The sequence below is a fragment of the Sminthopsis crassicaudata genome, chromosome 2 (assembly GCF_048593235.1).
Source record: "Sminthopsis crassicaudata isolate SCR6 chromosome 2, ASM4859323v1, whole genome shotgun sequence".
NCBI lineage: Eukaryota > Metazoa > Chordata > Mammalia > Dasyuromorphia > Dasyuridae > Sminthopsis > Sminthopsis crassicaudata.
In genome coordinates, this window is record NC_133618.1 from 399,897,020 (window position 1) to 399,917,050 (window position 20,031).

The 20,031-nt window shown below is 40.4% G+C and overlaps 1 protein-coding gene across 6 annotated transcripts in view; it reads right to left on the minus strand.

Moving 5' to 3' along the window:
- The window catches only part of ANXA6 (annexin A6), a 60,562-nt gene extending 43,016 nt beyond the window's left edge, over window positions 1–17,546 (minus strand). For 4 of the 6 annotated variants that reach the window (XM_074291831.1, XM_074291829.1, XM_074291828.1 and 1 more), the window contains exons 1-2: window positions 17,365–17,546; window positions 8,647–8,680 (exon numbers count right to left, since the gene is read on the minus strand). In XM_074291831.1, coding sequence (XP_074147932.1) covers window positions 8,647–8,658 — 12 coding nt within the window. In that variant the 5' untranslated portion in view covers window positions 8,659–8,680; window positions 17,365–17,546. Of the gene's footprint in view, window positions 1–8,646; window positions 8,681–16,730; window positions 17,028–17,364 lie in introns of those variants that run through there. The other 2 variants (XM_074291832.1, XM_074291830.1) reach the window with 1 other exon arrangement.
- Between the last annotated feature and the right edge of the window lie 2,485 nt (window positions 17,547–20,031).

Sequence of the window (20,031 nt, forward strand, 5' to 3'; positions counted from 1 at the left end):
TTCTTTTTTAAAATACTATTTTATTTTTCCAAATACATGCAAGGTTAATTTTCAACATTCATGTTTGGTAAATGTGTTCCAATTTTTTTCCTCCTTCTCCTCCTCCTCTCAACAGCAAGCAATCCCATATATGCAATTCTTCTGATTTATGTACAAAATAAAATATTCTACCTTCTGTGTCCCTATGAGCACCCAGGATAGAAAAATAGGATCAGCATTAGCTGATCAAAAGGCCATTATGGAGTCTGTATCCAAAGTATAAAAGAGGAAAAAGTACCCACATAGGCAGAAATTTTGTCACAACCCTTTTTGTAGTGTCAAGGATGCCCATCAGTTGGGGAATAGCTGCATAAGTTAATGGTATATGAATGTAATGGAATATTACTGTTCTATAAAAAAATGATAAACAGATTGATTTCAGAAAAGTCTGGAAAGACTCACATGAACTGATACTAAGTGAAGTAAGCACAACCAAGAAAACATTGTACACAACGACAAGATTATGCAATAATCAACTATGATGGATTTGGCTCTTTTCAACATGAGAGGATGCAAAGCAATTCCAATAAACGGGCTGGAAAGGGCCAACCCCGTATCCAGAGAGAAAACTGTGGAGACAGAATATGTATAGAAACATAGTATTTTCACCTTTTGTTTGTCTATTTTTTTTTTTGTCTCATGGTTTTTTTCCTTTTATTCTGAGCTTTCTTGCACCAAAATGACACATATGGAAATATGTTCAAAAGAATTGCATATATTTGATCTATATCAGATTTCTTGCTGTCTTGTGGAGGAAGGGAAGAAAAAATTTTAAAAACATTTTAATTTTTCCAAATGCATGCAAAGACAGCTTTCAACATTTCCCTTGGCAAAACTTATGTTCCAAATTTTTGTCCCTCTTTTGTCCCTCTTTTCCCCCTCTTTCCTCCCCAAATAGCAAGGAATCTGATATAGGGAAACATGGGAACACAAAATCTTACAAAAATGAATGTTGGAAACTATATTTACATGTATGTGGAAAAACCAAATACGATTGAACAATTTTTTAAATAACATTAAAAAAGGCACTAATGCTAGGTTTTTAGTCCATGGACATGTGCAGACTTAACTGCACACAGATTAAGATGACAACCATCTTTGACACTTGCACAAGGCTCCAGTACTACTTTTCCCAGCTCAGCTTGGGACTAGAGTCAGATTTTTTTTGACTAGTTGATACTCTTCCCACTGTGCCAGACTGCTTCAGGTTCCCAGATCAGGATGGCGCAAATACACAGCCAGCACTCTATACTCCTCTTAATGAGTGTTTGTCCTCATCTCAATTCACTAAAGTCGAAGGGAATCCACCCCCACCTCCTCAAACTTGCCATTCAATTTATAGCACAGCTTTCAGCTCCCGAGGAAAGAAACTAGGGTTCCCTTCTATTTTTTCACTCCCTTCAAACAGGACACAACTTATTTTAAGACCTTCTAGGCAAGGTGCTTTCCCTCTCTGAGTCACTTTGACCACAGCACTGGTTGAAATATAAATAGGCAAATTCCCAGCATGTCTCTCCTCTGGCCTACATCCCCGAGTCTCTTGTTTTCCTTAAATGCCCCCTCATGATGAATGCTGGGCCACAATCTTAAGTCTGTCTCAAAGGTATCTTCTACTCTTGAAAGATTTGTTCCCGTCTGATGGTCAGTGAGTCCCAAGCTGCCACTCCCCTGGCCTTTCTTTCTTCATTCTCTTTTTAGCCTTCCTTGTTTTTAAAAATAGATTGTTATTGACATCTTTGGTTTCTCCTTGTAGCCTTCCTCCATCCTGAAAGCTATCTCATTTTTAAAAATTTAAAAAGAAAAGAAATTCAGCAACATCAAAATCAATCAACATATCAAAAAAAAAAAAAAAATCTGACACTATATACAATGTTCCACACTCATGGACCCCTACCACTGCCAAGTGGGGTGGAGAGAGAAGGAAGCATCTTCTCACATCTATCCTTTGAAATCAAATTGTTTTTCATTTTGCAGTTCAGTTTTGATTATTTTGTAGTGGTTCTTTCCATTTTCTTTGTTCTTGTCCTTGCATATGTTGTTTTCTCATCTGTATTTACTTCATTTTACATCATTTCATATAATTCTTTTCATACTTTTCTCTAATCAGCATGCTTATTTTTAACAGCATAGTTATATTCTGCTCTATTTACATATCGCAATTTATTTAAATATTCCCCAACCTTGCTTTGACTTTCCTTGTACAGCCTACATCTATGAATCTATTGAGTTAGTCCGTGACTTCCAGACCAGGGCTGGAGGTGATGTTAAAGGAAGGATTTCTGGATGATGATAAACAGACAATTTCCTTAAGCTACTTAAGAGATGGAACTGTTTATTATGTTTGCCAAAAGGGTTCATGGAAACACTGACTGACTACTTATCATCTCTGACTCTGGTAGAAGTCTGGGGTAGATAGAGGAACCAGGAACTCAATTACAATGAGCATAGCTTTAAAAAAAAAAAAAAAAAAGGAAGGAAGGAAGGAAGGAAGGAAGGAAGGAAGGAAGGAAGGAAGGAAGGAAGGAAGGGAGGGAGGAAGGAAGGGAGGGAGGGAGGGAGGGAGGGAGGGAGGGAGGAAGGGAGGGAGGGAGGAAGGGAGGAAGGGAGGAAGGGAGGAAGGGAGGGAGGGAGGGAGGGAGGGAGGAAGGGAGGGAGGGAGGGAGGAAGGGAGAAAGGGAGAAAGGGAGGAAGGGAGGAAGGGAGGAAGGGAGGAAGGGAGGAAGGGAGGAAGGGAGGAAAAAGAAAAGAAAAGAAAAATAGCAGGGCCTAAGGCAGATGCTGCCTTAAGGCACAGACAGTCTAATAAAGTAAATGACAGATGCTTACTAACACTTAATACTCACTCAGCCTTGTGCTGGGAGAGATTCAGATAAGCACAAGTAAGAAACTCTTTATCTTCACGGGAGTTCACACTGGAGGATCACAGAATCTTAAGAATTGGAAATGGCTCAGAGGTCATAGGTCATAGGATTTAGAGCTACAAGGTTCCCTAGAGATCATCCAGTCCAACCAGTTTTATAGATAAAGGACCAGTTTCAATGACCAGTCTGAGGTATGTTAAGGACTTCAGGTGATACAGGTAGTAAATGACAGTGCTCATATTCCAGTCCTACTAAATATAAGTTGCTTCATCAGTGACTTTGAAATCCGAGGACCTAAATTTAAAATCTCACTCGGCTCTGTTACTTTCTACCTGTGCAATTTATTTTTCCTCCCCAGGCCTCAGTTTTATTATCTATAAATTGAAGGAATTAGAAGAGATCAGGAATTCCTGACCTGGGCTCCAGAGCCCAAGCATAGAATACGTGAAATTTGATGGAGGGAAACTTACATCTGCATTTTTATTAATTTCTAACAGTAATTTAGTATTTCACTCATTTTTTTATTTTTAAATTTTATTTTATTCTGAACTTGAGTAATAAAACAAATGTTTCTATAACACAGTAGAATGGAAAACAAGAAAGATTACACATAAACGTAGGTAACAAACATTATTCTGTTCATCAGAACACTGAAGGAACCCACAACATAAAGATCAAAATCTTCTGGATTAGAAAAATTCATAAAGGCCCTTTTAATTCTAGTGCCTAGCACAATGCCTTACATATAGCCCATTCTGAATACATATGGAATAGAATAAGTCATAAAGCACCTACTACGTGCGAGGCATCATGCTAAAAACTAAAACAATTGTTTCATTTTATGTTTCTCGAATTAATACATATGATTATATCTTTCATAGTATTTCATATTAAATACCAGATGAAGGGCAAATATTAGGGAGTCAAAGAAGAGACTTAAAAAAAAAAAACTTTTAAAAAAATTTTCCTTAAGACTGAACTTCCCTCTCTTGCCTAGTTTGATGATACAGCTACTGGGGCCTAATCCCACTACTCATCTTCACTAGAGCTTTAACTTACTGTATTTCCAACTTCAGCCTGTTCACTCATCCCTTCTTAAGCAACCTCGGGTATCAATCCCTTACTTCTGGAGGCTCACTATATCAATGCTGAATATTGTGTGAACACCTGATCTGCAGAAGCCATTGTAGATAAAACTCCTAGAAATTCACCAGTTTCAGCCTATGCAGTATTATACATTTGCTCCACCTTGCCCAGATGAAGAGCTGACTTCTAGGGTAAGAGAAGAAGAGGCAGGACAGTCCATTAGAGAAGCCTTGGCAACTTCCTTGATTTGACCCAGTCCCACTTGAGGGCAAGAAGCTGAGAATCTGAGGCCATCAGTAGGGAGAAGAAAGAAGTAAGAAAAGGTATACAGTGGAACTATCATCATTATCTTACATTTAGAATCATTTAATTCCACCATCTTGTTTTAGTGCTGAGTCCCCTGAATGGTAAATGGTTGAATTGGAACCCAGAGTCTCTGGGTTCTCTCCTCTGTACTAGATAGCATCTCTACCACTTTTAAACTTTGGAAGGCTCTTTCCTTTCAATAACTCTTATTAGGTAGACAATTCAAATATTTTACAGATGAAAAATTTTAAGACTCAAACTAAAGGGACTTTTCCATAACTATCACACAACTGGGATTTGAATTTCACTATTCTGACTCTTAAGCCTCAAATTTTTTTCTTGGGTATTGAGGAATGTCCCCTAACCAAACTCTTCCCAAGTGGTGAGAAATGTTAGTGTAACAGAGGTAACTAAGACTCTAACCAGAGGCTTTGATGTACTCACTGCAGCTGGGAGAATGGCCAGATTGGATCAGGGGATTCATGACAAGCTGGAAATATTAGGAATCATGAATTCTAATCTCACTTTTCTACTTATATACTGAATGAGCCTGGACAAGTAACTTGACATCTCCAAGCTTGTAATCACCCTAGTGAAGATACTCTAACCAAAGTAACCTGGAACTCCAGAGAGAATTTTACTTTAGGATTGAAGCATTTCTAGAATAAGGGATCTCAATTTGGGGTCCATGAACTTAACTTTTTTTTTTTGACAGCTGTATTTTAACATAATTAGTTTCCTTTGCTTTCCTATTTTTTTGATAAGTTTAAAAATATTATTCTGTGATTTTGCCATTCTCAGTAGTATAATCATCCATGACTACTCTGAAGGACTTATGATGAAAAATCCTATCTATATCCAGAAAAGGAACTGATTGTGTCTGAATACAGATTGAATCACTCTCTCTCTCTCTTTCTGTCTGTCTCTCTTTAATTTTTCTTGAGGGTTTTTATTTTCATTAGAGTGGGAGATCAATATTTTTGTTCACAGTTTGATTTTCATGGAAATATTTTGCATAACTTTACATATGATTTCTTAATTGTGAGTGGGGATAAGGGAGAGAATGTAGAACTCAAAAATCTTAAAAACAAATGTAAAAAAATTATTTAGAATGTAATTGGGGAAAAAATTAAATTAATAAAAATATTCTGAAAAGGCTTCACCAGATTGCCAAAGAAGTCTGTGATACAAAAAAGGTTAAGAATTTCTGTTGTACTATGAGGTAATTCAATGCAATTTCAATAGACTTGTAATAGAAAGTCATCTGCATTCAGAGAAAGAATTATGGAGACTGAATGTGGACCAAAGCATAATATTTTCATCATTTTGTTGTTTGCTTGCTTTGTTTTTTTTCTTTCTTATGTTTCTTTTTTTCCTTTTGATTTGGTTTTTCTTGAGCAGCATGATAAATACAGAAATATGTTTAGAAAAATTGTACATATTTAACCTATATCAGATTATTTGCTATTTTGGGGAGAGAAGGGAAGTAAGGTAGAAAAATTTGGAACACAAGGTTTTACAAAGGTGAATATTGAAAACTACCTTTGCATATAATCGGAAAACTAAAATACTATTAAAGGTTAAAAAAAATCTCTGTTGTTGGGTTTTCTGTGGTCCCTATATGGCCATCAGCTCAATTTGCTGGGGGGAGGGGGGGCCGCTATATAATGACTATACAATACTTTCTTCAGAAAGGCCTCCTCCAACACATCTTGGCTAATTGTGGGCAAATCACTTAACTTCTTAATAAATTCCACATGTACCCTTTCCCCCAAACTTAGGATAAGAATATTTCAAAACTGTTAAATATCTGCACTGGGAGAGGGAGTTCCCTCTATTAACAAAATAACAAGACTGAATTGAAACAAATAAGCAAGCTACTTAGTGATGTTCTTTTTCTCTCTTTCCTTCCAAACCTGGACTTTTCTGTAGCAGCTGGACTCATGCTAGCCAGAGGCAATGGGATAAGGAGAAAAGAAACCAATTTTCCACCCTAAAATATTCAACAGGTCCTATAGCCAGATGGTAAGTGGTACTTGTGCCCAGGAGGATGAAGGCTTAGGCTGTGCCTAGGCTACTGTTGGCAGATGAAGTTCATTATGATAGAAGCCAGGCAGGCAGCTTCAGGAGATGCTTGTCTGCCTTCCTTGTGTCCCCAACTAAAAGACAGGACCAAGAGGATACTGTGTGAGAATGTTTAGAACACAGGGCTAATGAAGATGACAATGTTGGCTTCGGTCACCTAAGAGTTCTCATCTCTGTTTTGTTTCAAAGTCCCATCATCATATTCTGATCTATTTCTCCAGTACTGTCCCAAATCAATCTCGACCACTTAGCCCCAGCCACAGGAAGAGTCCAAAAGCTACCACAGCAATGTATGCTCTTGCTTATTCATGGAGACCAGATTGCAAAATAATCCTGTATCCCCTATCCTGATGGGGATACAGATTAAAATGCATATCTCAATATTCTGCAAAGAGGAGATCTCTGACCCCAGGGCTGACATAGTAATCAGCTCTAAATATGAAAGATGTCACACTGTACTCGTCAACATCTCCCAATACTAGAAAAAGCACCCACCTCCTCTATGAGATGGCAGCTAGGGAACACACTAGTCAAAAAGATCTAAGTTCAAATCTGCTAACTGTACGATCCTGGGCAAGTCATTTAATTTGTTTCTTTTTTGAAAAAATGTAGATAATAGCACCTATCATTGGAAGATAAAATAAAATATTTGCAAAGTCCTTTATGAATTTTAAATAACACTATGTGATGCTAATCAGTGATGTTGTTGTAGTGATGATGAAGAAAAAAGATAAAACTGGCCACCAAGCCCATAGTGACTTCTTCCCTCCTCTCATCTCTCATCACTCTTAATTTCTGTACAACTTGTTGTGTATTAAACTGTTACTGAAAGTTACTAAGTGATATGAGTGTTCTTATCTCTACAGCTAATCTTTGGGTTCAATGAGGGGACTGTGTCTTATGTATCTGCTCTCCCATAGCACTGTGCATATTTTATGTACTAAGGAAACATCCAAATGAGTAATATACAGGCAAGAACAGAGATGACCCCCAACCAAAACAAAATATAAAGGAGGAAAGTAGGAGCTAGAGAACTGAAATGACTTTGCCTTAAATCCACTCAGAAAATGAAGAATAGATCTGGAGGGAATCTCAGCTCCCTTAGATCTTCAGCCTCCCTCCTCCTATCCTGGCTGCCTTTTCTTTTTTCATTCTAAAGAAAAAAAGAGTGCTTATTATATCCCAGAGACCTGTTGGTCAGCAAACCTTCCACTTAGTATCTCAATTCAATTCTACTTACATTTATTAAGTGACTATGTGCCAGAAATCATGCCAGGCTTCTCGGATTCAAAAGCAAAATAGAAAACCTGAACATGATCTCAAGGATCTTACCTTCTCCTGAGCGATATAACGTTAGCACAGTTAAGTATGTACAAAGTGAAAATGAGAAAAGACTACTAAGGATTCTAGGACGTAGAGATGTATTCCAGGTCTTAGGAGCAGCTATGCAAAGCATGAGGAAATACATGGACATGCCAGACTGAAAGCATAGTAAATAGACTGATTTGGCAGGAAAATATAATGCATGATGACGAATATGGAAATATGTTTAGAAGAATTGCACATGTTTAACCTATAATAAATTGCTTGCTGCCCTTGGGAAGGGGGAAGGAGGAGAAGGAGGGAAAAAATTTGGAATCCAAGGTTTTACAAAGGTGAATGCTAAAAAACTATGTTTGCATGTATTTAGAAAAATAAAATACTAGTTAGAGAAAACAGAATGTATGCAGGGAACAAAGCAAAACAAGTCCAGAAAGACAGACTCTAATCATATAGTGAGAGGCTTCAAGTTACAGCCATGGGAGCTTGTACTTTATCCTGTGGGTAATAGGGAGCCACTGAAAGTTCAAGAGTCAGATGCATGCTTTAAGAAAATTACTTTGGCAGTTGTATGGAAAATGAGTTGGAAAAGATAGGGACCAATTAGGAGGCTCTTACAGTAGCTGAGATAAGTGGTAATGATAATATGATTTATGATGGTGGCCAGATGGAGAGGAGGCATGTCCCCAGTGATAAGACTGTCACATAAGGGCTATTGTTGAAGTTGAATGAACAGGGGATCTGTGTGAGTTCTTAATATGAGAACAGTGAGAGGACTAAAGTCTGGGATAGGTAGTGGGACATATGTGGAAAGAGGGAAGGAAAGGATGGTAGGAAAAACTTCTCAGATTACAGGAGGAAGCCTGGAGGGCTTCTCAAGAATTCCTGGGCAGAGACAAGCATTGGAACAAGAGGTTGAGTTCACCAGGAAGAAAGAAAGGAGCCTTACCGTATTGGCCATGGTTTCCGGTGGTGCACACAAGCTGTAAAGAAAGAATAAAGGAATTAAAACCCACTTTTCATCCATCATCTCTAGTCTCCTTCCACTGATAAGAGATAGACAGGAGAGGGGAAGTCAACAGCTCAGAGGCTGAGCTGTATGGTTAGCAAGATCTACCCCATAATGGTATGACCCTGAATTCTCCTCTGATAGTTTCTTTCTTTGGGATCGCAATCTCATTTCTGTCTTCGATTACCTGGCCATGAGTACACTGGAAACCCAACAATATTGAATGTCATACCCTAGAAGGGCCCTTTGAGCTCATTTTGTCTGACCTCTTCATTGTATAGAGATAGAATCTGAGTTACAAAAGGAAATGACTTGACCAAGATCATACATCAATGTTTTAAAAAGTGTTACCTTTTTCTTAAACAACTTTCCCTTACATAAGGCAATTAAGTAGCACAGTAAATTGAGCACTGAGACCTGCATTGAAATCCAGCCTCAGACACTAGCTAGATATTTAGACACTAGACAAGATATTTAACCTCAGTTTGCCTCAGTTTCCAACTATAAACTGGGATAAAAATGGCATCAAACTCAGTGTGTTGTTGTGAGGATTAAATGATATAATATTTAGAAAGTATTTAGCACAGTACCTGGAGCACTTGGTTCTTAATAAATGCTTAGTCTCTCCACTTTTGACATAGTAAATCAATCATTATAAAAATAAAGGGGAAGCTAGTATTAATTAAACTAGAAGCATCTAGGTAAATAGAAAATTAGTCCTGGAGGCAGGAGGACCAGAGTTCAAATCTGGTCTCAGACACTAGCTGTGTAACCCTAGTTAAGTCACTTAATCCTGATTGCCTCAAAAATAATAATAAATTAACCCATTATATGAGTAAAATATAATTGACCAGAGATTCCTAACCTGAGGTCCACAGATGCCCAAAGAGTATATAGATAGTTCTAGGGAAAAAAGATGGGGTATCCATGAATTTGGATAGGAAAAAAATTACACTCTTTATTTTCACTAACTTCTAACTGAAATAGAGCATTTTCTATCATTATGGTTTTTTTTTTTAATTCCAAGAAGGAATCTCTGGATTTCATCAGACTGCCTAACAAATCCATGACAAAGAAAAAGAAACCTTGGGATAAAAAACTAAAACTTTTAGTTCCCCATTTCTGCAAAGAAGAGAGAAAGGTGAGCTATCTCGTTTCTTCTCTAGGGTGAAGCTTGTTCATTACCATTATATATCATTCAGTATCAGAGATTTAGCAAATTGACAACAGAATTGGAACATAAGACCAAACTTTTTTATTTCTAGCCCAAAATTCTTTCCATAATTCCATTCTGCTGCATATTCAACTGCCTCAAGATGGATTTAATTCTGATCCTCCCTGAAACTAAGAGTAATTCTGTTTCAACTCTGGTGGTATAGAGTACAGAAAAGCTCTCTAACATTACACCCTCTTGTTGGTCCCCCCCCACGCTTGCCATAGACCTTATTTTCTGGGTTACCCCAATCAGGGGCCTCAACTCTGCTGAAACCAGAAATCAGAGGATGCTGGTTAAATGGAGGAGGGAGAACCTAAGCAGCCAAAGTCCCAGGAAACCTTGCTCTGTTGCCCCAGCAACAGCCAGGAGGAAATGAAAACGCTAGTGTTTTTAAGTTCTCAACTCCTCCCCCAGAGAGAGGCCCACGTTGGCAGGTAGGGGTGGGCATAAATTAGCTCTGGTACAGATGGGGAGGGAAGAGGAGGGGCAAGAATGAATTAGCCTTAGACATCATCTGATCCTCCATGAGACTGACTCTACCCACCCTGCCCAGACAGAATCGGCTTTCCCTTGGCCACGTAGCTGGAAAATTCAGCAATGGCCCTGGTCCAGAGTAAGTAAATGAAGCCATCTGGGTAAAAGCCCCTTTCTAGAGGAAAGAGGGCTCAGAGATAGGCTTTCTAATTTCTATGAGCTAAACTTATAAACTCTTAAGAGTTAGGCAGAGAGGACTTACTCCTCCAAAACGAGAAAGCCCAGACCCCTGAGGAAAAGCTGAAAGGCAGGACTGGCCCCCAGGCCCCATCTGGGGCAGAAAATTCTCTTCTCTGCAGACTCCTCAAGACTCCAACACAGTCCCATTTCTTCCATTTTATTTGGGGAACTCCTTTCCTTTTCCTTCTGTTCCCTTCTTCCTCAAAAAGAATTTATCTCCATACCATCATCCAAGGCAGTCACTAACTCCTGACTTTGAACACCTGTCTCTTCTAGACTTGTTGCCTAATGTGTAGAATAGGGCATCTTAGTGAACAAGATGATCTCTAAAGTTCCTATCAACATCTGAAATGCCATTATTTGTGCTCCTATTACTTTTTCTATGCTAGAGAAAGCCCAAGGCTGAGCAGATACCTTCCACAACTAATACCTTTCACAACTGCTGATGGCCTTGAATTGACATCCTTAGGTTGCTAAAACCCTAAACTCTTTGATTTTGTCGTCTTCCCACTTTGGCTCTCCACAGAGTGATTCTCTTTACCCACATGTTTAAGATAAATTTAGGAGGGCTGGGCTTCATGTCTAGATTTCCCATACACAATTTGCATGTCATCTCAATTCCTCTTCCACTAGATGCTGTTGTATTTTCTAAAAGACAAAGATGTGCATTTTACCCTGGTCCCTGCAGCCCATTCTTAAACTGACCAGGGATGTCCTGTAAATGGGTAAGAATGGATGGTGTGTGGTTAGACAAGGAGGAGGAGGAGAGATGAAGAGGCCTGAGGGGATTTTCTACCAAGAATTTTTCTGACCCAGAGAATACCAAGGGATAAAGGTGTAGGAGGAGGGAGAATCAGTGAGAACACTGACAAAGAAAACAAAAACTTTTCTCAACCCTAGAAAGGGACCAGTTACTATTTAAGGGAGCCTTCAAAGAACCTAAGACACTGAAAAAAACCTACTACCCAGAATATGTCAAAGGCAGGAAGAGATCTTAGAGATGATCTGGTTTAACTTCCTCATTTTATTGGGTGATACTGGTAAGCAATGGCCAGCCCTGCAATTAGGAGAAAGCGCAGGCAAATGACTTAACCTTTTTAAGCCTCAGTTTCCCCATCTGTAAAATAAATCAATACACTAAGAATTCATGATTGCCTCAATACAGATGAAACATAACTGTAGAGCAGTTCTCAAACTTTTTGGTTTCAAGGTTCTTTTATGATTACAAACTATTGAGGACTCTTCCCCTATAAAATATGCTTATGTATTTATTGTATTCAGAAATTAAAATCTTAATATTAGAAAAATGGTTTTATTGAAGAATCTCAGCAATTCCTGGCTGTCCCCAAACCACATTCTCAGAACTACTGAGTTAGCAGCATAAGTCTTAGAGATTAGTCTGTGGTTCAAAGACAACCCATGACTTGCTGGTTATCAGAGGTATTTTTCCTGGCTCTAAATCCATCTATCCCCATCTGTAAAATGATATCTATAATGATATTGATCCATATGATAATGATAATATCCATAAGCTCCCTGAGAACAGAAATTGCTTTGCTTTGATATCTATATTCCTACTAAAGTGTACATATTTAATAAATACTTATGAATTGATTGACTTCAGAAAGTGGCTGTAGGATTAAATGAGAATATACATAAAGCATTCTACAAATCTTAAAAGTGTTATGGAATACCACTTATTCTTTTTAAACAGAAAGGAACTTAGACCAGCTTGGCAAAGTGATTAAGAATCCATAACCAGTTTATTCTTCCCTCCCCCATCTCCTCCAGTACCTGAAAAACAAACAAGGCGCACAGTCTCTGAATCAAAAGAAAAAAAATTACTTAGGGAAGGTCTCACTTGAAAAGTCCAGATCGATGCTATTCTTGGCCCAGGGCCTCCAAGTGAAACCCCGAGAAGAGGCCTCACTCTGGTTTCTTAGAGAGCAGTGTTGGCTGCTTGTTGTCACAGAAAGTTGGAGCTAAATGGGGCCCTCAGTGTGGGCTAACCTTTCCTTTTCCTGGGCCTCAGTTTCTATAAACTATTAATATCTCCCTCAGGTTACAGTCAGGGGCAAATAAATGAGTTTAAAAGTGAGTTACAACCCTCACATGGGTCTGAAAAGTTGAGAGAAAAGGCCTCTACCTCTGCTCTGTAAGTTAGTATACTCATCGAGTCCTTAATTTACAGATAATGGGGAAGGGTAAGTGGCCAAATAATCCAAGTCAAACAGTGACCCCCTAGCCCAGAGTAGAGAAATCGGGATACAATTCATTCCTGATTAAGCTTTCCTTACCCAGACTCAAGACAGTGAATAGTTAGCTTTGGGGGAAATATTGGCAGCTAGGTATTTTAAACTTTCTTGGGGGAGGGAGGAGAGATGGGAGGGTAAAATCTATAATGTTTTGCCCACATATATCTCTCTCTCATCTATAGTGCATTGAAATCCAAAATAGGCATGTTTGGGGGTTTCCACTCCAAACTTAACCAAGGAATTAGGACACGTGGAAAAAACAATCATACCCAAGCCAGAAAGTCAATATAGTTCCACACTGTTAGGGTCTGCTTCCTTACCTGAACTCCCTAAAGATATAGAGAGGCCTTTTTTGGAAGATAAAAAAAATCTAACTCCTCTCCATCCTACACCATGACTATTCCTGAGTTCCTGGGGAATGGGAGAAGTCCCACAAGATTGGGAGAGGACTCCCAGAGTTCTATAGAAAACCCCAGATCTTTTAACACCAGCTCCTATTTTTCAATTGCTGCTAGCCATCTCCACCTGAAGATGCCCCAAGGACATCTCAAGTTCAATATGCCCCAAAAGGAATATTTACCGCATAACATGCCACTCCCAATTTTTGTAGCAGAACTATTTTTCCAGTTATTCAGGCTCTGAACATCATTTTTGAATCTTCCCATCTTCCTGCTCTTATATCCAATTGATATCTTCTACAGATTCTACAAGTGCATATTTCAAGTCCCTCCCATTTCCTTTCTACTTCAAGGGCAATCATACCAATACAGGCCATCCTTATCATTCCCTGAATGCCTCTTACAAGATCAATGATTTAGAAGGGACCTCAGGGGTTTAATCTTTTCTTACAGATGAGGAAACTGAGGCACAGAGTAGTGAAATGACTTGAGTAGCATCATGAGGCAGGATTTAAATTCAAGTTTTCCTGATTTTAAATCTAGTGCTCCATTCATTACACCACTTAACTACCTATTTCTTTGTTCATTGTATTCTCCATTAGAAGATAAGCTTCTTGATGGCAAGGACCATATTTTCCTTCCTTTGCCCCACCCAGAACATTCCAAGATGTCTAGTACACAGTAAAGATTTAATAAATGATTGGTGAATGACTGTATTATACTTTGTGGAGTAAGATATGGTGAAGAACTTACAGATTAAGCACATATTGATCAGAGACTGCTAGCTAAGGTAAACCAGACCTATAGGCCCAGTCACGTGAAGGCCTGGGCTGCATTCCATTGCCCAAAGAAGAAGCTGTAAATCACCTTGTCTGTTGCATTCCACTGACCAAATTGGGGGGTGGGGGTGCAGATTTGTATGACCAATCACAACCTATGAAGGGTGGGATTTTGGAGGTTCTTTGTCTGAAATGTGTAAAAGTCCTGAACATCTTCAAGGGAGTGGCTCTCTCCTGCTGTGAATTTTGCTCACAGACCAGGATGGGGTCTGCTTCTCGAGATTCTAATAATTCTATTTTTCTATGAGTGATCTCTGAGTAGTCATTTTTGGATAGAATTTTCTATCCCTCACGATACTTTTACTAAATTCCTAACTGGGCTTTGTCCTTCAAGGTTCTCCTCCAATGCATCCTTCACACAGCTGTCAAAACCATTTTCCTAAAGCATAGCTTTGACCAGTCATTCTATTGCCACTGCAGAGAAGGATAAAATACAAAGTTCAAGGTCTAGTCCTTAAGATCATTCATCATCTGGGTCCAATCCACCTTTCCAGGTTTATTTCACCTTACCCTTCTTATTGCACTCTATTCTCCAGCCTCTATATTCAGAGGCAAGCCCAAGTCACACTTCATGAAAAAAATCTGCCTTCAAGGTCCTCCATGCAGCATTCCCAGATAACTATGCCCCTCCTCTCAAATTTTTGTCTCAATGCCGTATCTCCCACTATATTCTATCTGAGGGTCTTTGAAGAGACTTAAAAATAAACCTCCCTTCTTTGCAGAGGTGGGGAGCTGAGCGTGAAATACTGTAATAAATGTCAAATTTGGCTGATGTCTTTTATTAGTTTTTCCTGAATTGCATTCTTCTCCCATTCCCTTTTTAAAAATTCTGTTACAAAGGCTGGTAAATAGATAGAAATTGGGAAAATAATGGTAATATTAAAACATTGTATCCATTTTTTAAAAAAGGAAGCTCCCTGAGAACAGAAATTAATTTTCAGTTCTGGTGTACCTTGTACTTAGGGGGTGAATAATAGGAACCTAATTGATTTTGCTTCCTTGATGTGAATTGAGGAAAGGGACTGGGCAAAAAAAGGTGCAAGTCACTTAAGACTGCAGCCACACCCAAGAAGTACCAATTTAGCAGGTTTCCTTTATATCTCCAGCATTTAACACAAAGCTTGGTACAAAGAAGACTTAATAGATGCTTGTTGACTTCTCCAGGGACATCCAATTCAAGTAATGTTAGTGCCTCCTTGTCCTAGAACCATAGATCTAGGAATTAGATGGGGGCATAGACTAATCCAACAATTTCATAGTTAGGAAGTAATAGCCTTTATCAAAGCAGGAGGCACCTTCTCTACAACTTAGGGAAGTGACATTGAGAGGTTAAGCATTTTGCTCAGGATCACATAACACTAAGTCAGAGGAAGGATTTGAACTCATTTCCTAGCTCCAAGGTCAATTCTTTGTTGTGCCAAGCTGCTCCTGAATGTTGGGGGATACAAAAGCAAAATAAAAAACAATCCCTGCCCTAAGGAGTTTTTGTTTTACTAACACCTGTCCTAGACTACGGAAGCCTGCCTCTGCAATATGTCCCACCCAAATTAGAGACTCAGGAATCAACCTGGAGAGAAAAGGCATGGGATTTCCTATCCTGCTTTCCTTCCCCCCCCCCCCCCCCACCACACAGCTGTTTCTTTTCCCCAGGAAACCACAAATATTTCCCATGTGTCTCCCAGCTGCCAAAGCGCCTGAGCACAAATGGAAGAAGTCAAATGAATTTTTACAGCGGGCCTGCAGGATGGGGGTAAGACAAAGACAGCTCAACTGTGTCCTCAGCTGCAAGGGGCATACAGACCCCCTACCAAGGCAAGGTCGAATTGGGAAAGATGATGTTTGAACAAATCAAGCTATAGGATATACTGAATTAATAGGAACTGAAGCAAGCCGCGGAAGGTTGGAGAGAGACTCTTCTAGATTAAACCAAGCCCCAGCCAATCTTCAGTTTTCATAAATCACCGAGACATATGCCCAAATTTGGAATTGGCCTTGAGGAAGCCCAGGGGATTTTAGATGCTAAGGTGGGAGGAAACAGTTGCTTCTAAAAAAAACTGAGGGCCTCTCTCTGCACTCCCCCAACTCCTGCCCTGTCCTTATAGATATCGTGTTTCTTTTCAGCAAAAGTGCCCTTAAGTCCGATCCCGGGAATTCCCTGACTCCCCCACCCGAAATGCCACCTAGTGCAAAATTCTGAACTCTCTTCTTCCCCACCACTAAGGTGGCCCCTTACTCCCAAGCACATAACAGGGCAGATGTGGGAAGTCTCCATAAGGACAATGGCCAAGGTGTCGTGGGCACAGAGGAAGATCCCTGAAGCTTCCGAGTTAGAGAAGGCTGTGGTCCTGCGCTTCTTACCGAGCCCAGAGAATCGGCGTCCCCATAATTCCGTCCCTCCTCCTCCCCTTAGAGCCCTCCTTCCCGCCCCTTTCCTCTTGCCCTTCACAGACGCTTCTTTATTGAGCGAAGGTTAATTTATCAGAGCAGATAATTCGGTGCCCTCCTACTGCAGATTAGCTGCGTGACCCTGGGCAAGTCACCTTAGCTCTAGCCTAACTTTCGGCTGTGAAATAGGGGATAAGGGCCTTATTGTGCTACTTACCTCGGAGAGATGAACACAATGTTCTCCGTTAAAAGAGCCTTCACAAAGTGCTTTGTAATTGTGAGATATTACACACGGGACGCACAGGGAGAAAAGCGATCTGCTCCCGAAGCCAATAACCGGGGTGGGGAGGGGACCCAAGTTTCCCGACTCCTGTTCCTGACTTTCTGACTCTCACTCTCTGCACCAAAGAACATCCCTCAGGGCCGATCTCCCCACCCCAGCGCCCCTCTTCAGCCCACCCCACCCCCCACCTCGGTAAGCCAGTTTCGCCTGCAGCAGAGGATTTGCGCCAATGCGCGGGTAGGGAGTTGGCGGGGCCACACCCAGTCCCGGCCCCTGTCCAGCTCCAGTTACTGCGGCCTCGGACTGCTCGGTCCTCCGGCCTCCGCCTGGGCACCCCCTCTCCCACAAAAGTCCGAGCCCTCAAAGCTCCGGAAAGCAGAGAAATGAGCAAGTCATTCGAGGGTGACCCATTCCGTGTCCCCGACCCCGCCGGCGGGCTGGGTTCTTCCAGCCTGGGTCTCCCGAGCCAGCTGTGGCTGAACTCCCTCTGGCTGCCCTTTCCTCTCCCCTCTCTTTTGTTCCCCCAGCCCAAGCTCCTCACCTGGAAGACTGGCCACCCCTTACTCACCGAGAACTGCCTGTCCTGCGGGCCAAAGGGAGCTCTCCAAGTGCGGCGGGATCCTGCTAGCTCGAATGGACACTTCCCAGCGCACAGCAAGCGGAGGAGGAGAGGCCACCCGGGACTGCGGCTCAGCTGTCCTGCTCGGGGCTCCCTGTCGCCTCCGCCTCCTCCCAACCCCCCTCCTCCCTAGCAGCCACGTGCTCCAGGATCAACCAATCCCAGCCAGGACCCTCGGCCCTTCCCCCAAAAAATCTCACTTTCGGAGGTCTAGCCCCTCTTTCCGGCACAAGGGACTGGAGGCCAAGGCTAACTTGTTCATATGCTCCGGTTACCGTTATTCTTTCTCTTCCCCTCTGGTAAACTGTATCATAAAACAAAGACACAGAGGTAGTTACTTACTCCCTAGCGTCATGAAGGTTCTCCCATAAAAAGCCCCAAACTGAAGGATTACCCGATTGTGGCAAGGTTTCCCAATTCTTCTAGTCAGGAGTTAGGAGGCTACTTGCAGCGAACTTCGGAAACTACAGTGCCTTCCAGGACACCCACACACGCTAGAAAACAAGGTGGATGAAAAAACATATTGTTCAGATTAAGACAGAAGTTTGACCAGAAAGTCTTTTGAGTTAGTCCATTAATAGGGTTTTTAAGACTGGAAGATAGATTAAATATTATTTATTCCACACTTTTCATTCCAAGAGTCAAGTTCAATCAACAGACACTTTAAAGCACCAACTATGTGCCAGACATTGTGACCAAGAAAGGAAAAACAAAACAAAACAAAACAAAAACACTCGGTCCCTGTCTTCAGGAGTAACATATTTGTAATAGAAGAAAAAACATGCAAATAAACTGTGTTTAAATATATATATATATATATATATATATATATATATATATATATATATATATATATATATATATATGAAAAAAGAGGAGACATTAGCTAGCATTATGAGGGGACTAAGAAAGGCTTTTTGCAGAAAGCAGAATTTTAATTGAGATGTGAAGGAAGCCAAGAAAGCTAAAAGATGGAGATAAGGAGGGAGAGAATTCCCTGAAGGAGTTGTAGATATGTTGGAATGTTTTGTGGAAGGCCAGTATCGTTGGGTCAGAGTATGTAAAAAGGAGTGAACTGTAAGAAGTCTGGAAAGGGAGAGATCACGAAGGGCTTTAAAAGCCAAACAGATGGTTTTACATTTGATCCTGGAGGTAACAGAGAGCCACTGAAGTTCATTGAATAGGGGATGACATGATCAGGCCTGAGCTTCAACAAGGTTCACTTGGATAGCTGAATGGAGGATGAGCTAGGTTTGGGAAAAATTTGAGGTAGGAAGATCATGCAAAAGGCTATGGCAAGAATGTCAAAGTGAAGGAATGAGGACTTGGCACCTGGGTGGGAACAATATCAGAGGAGGAAAGAGCTCATTTGTGAGGGATATCCCAAAGGTTGAATGGAAAGGACTTATCAATAAATCAGAAATTTTCAATTTTACCTCCCCAATAAGATTTTTAAGGTTCCTCCTCACCACAATGTCCAAAAAGGCAAGGACTCTCCATTATCCCCCTTCTCCGTCACATTCTGATTCTTTCTTTTGCTCTGTGCTTGCTCCAACCTCCTGAATCCGGACACTTAGAATCTCTTAATATATTTATGTACTTACATACTAAGGGTGGAAATAAATGATTACCTATTTTTCCACATTCCAATTAGGAATCATAGCATTTTAGAGATGGAACAGACTTCTCTTAGATCTCTCTTGCTTTTGAATGAGATGAGGTGAGATCTTTCAAGACAGTTGTGAAAATCGAGTAAGGCTTCATCTACTTCAGAGTTCGAGTAGGCCTGAAGGACTCTGAAGGGCATTGCCTTCCCCTCCTATGACATCTCCCTATTTCATCCAAATATGGGCAACTATGTACTTATTGGTCAAGTTCAATTTCATGGGTAGATCTCGCGTTTAGAATGTAAGACTCTCAGCCAATGAGGGTGAGGGTCAGTGGTGGGAGGGGGCGTTTTGCATTAGTGATTAAAGGTGCTGTCCTGCCCACAGGAGGCGCTTCCTCTCTTCGATAGTCTACTCGAAGAGTGGGACGCCCTTCTCGCGAGAATGTACAATAAACTTTGCTTTTCTCTAGAGCTCTCTCCAGCTTTTTTTATTAAATGGTGTTCCCTCACCATTTCTGTACCACACACTTTGATCCAAAAATCTAGTTCAGGATTTTCCAACTACCAGTATCCAATAAAGTTTTTAATACCTAAAGGTCCTTACTTAAAAAACGAACAAACTATAAACTTTTTTAATGACTTCCTTTTGCTCCTTTTCCCTTCATATTGTTGCTGCTAGTACCAGTTTCTTCATTCTATCTGATATTCGTTACTTACTCTCTTAATATGATCAGTTGGTTAAGAAGATAGCATTTGGCAATGGGATTTGAATTTCTGGAGCATGACAAATTATCAGAATGATGATCTCTTGGCTAGAAATGGAATGCAAATTTAACAAAGATTGGTAAAAATGTATTTGCACGGATTCTTGCTAATCTAAATCAAAAGAGAAGAATTCATGTAAAGAGATTCCTTTTAGATCCCAGCTAGTTTTACTGATAGGATACAAAAACTCTATTCCATAACATAAGCTCTTTCTCACTGCAAAACAGATATAAACCTGATTC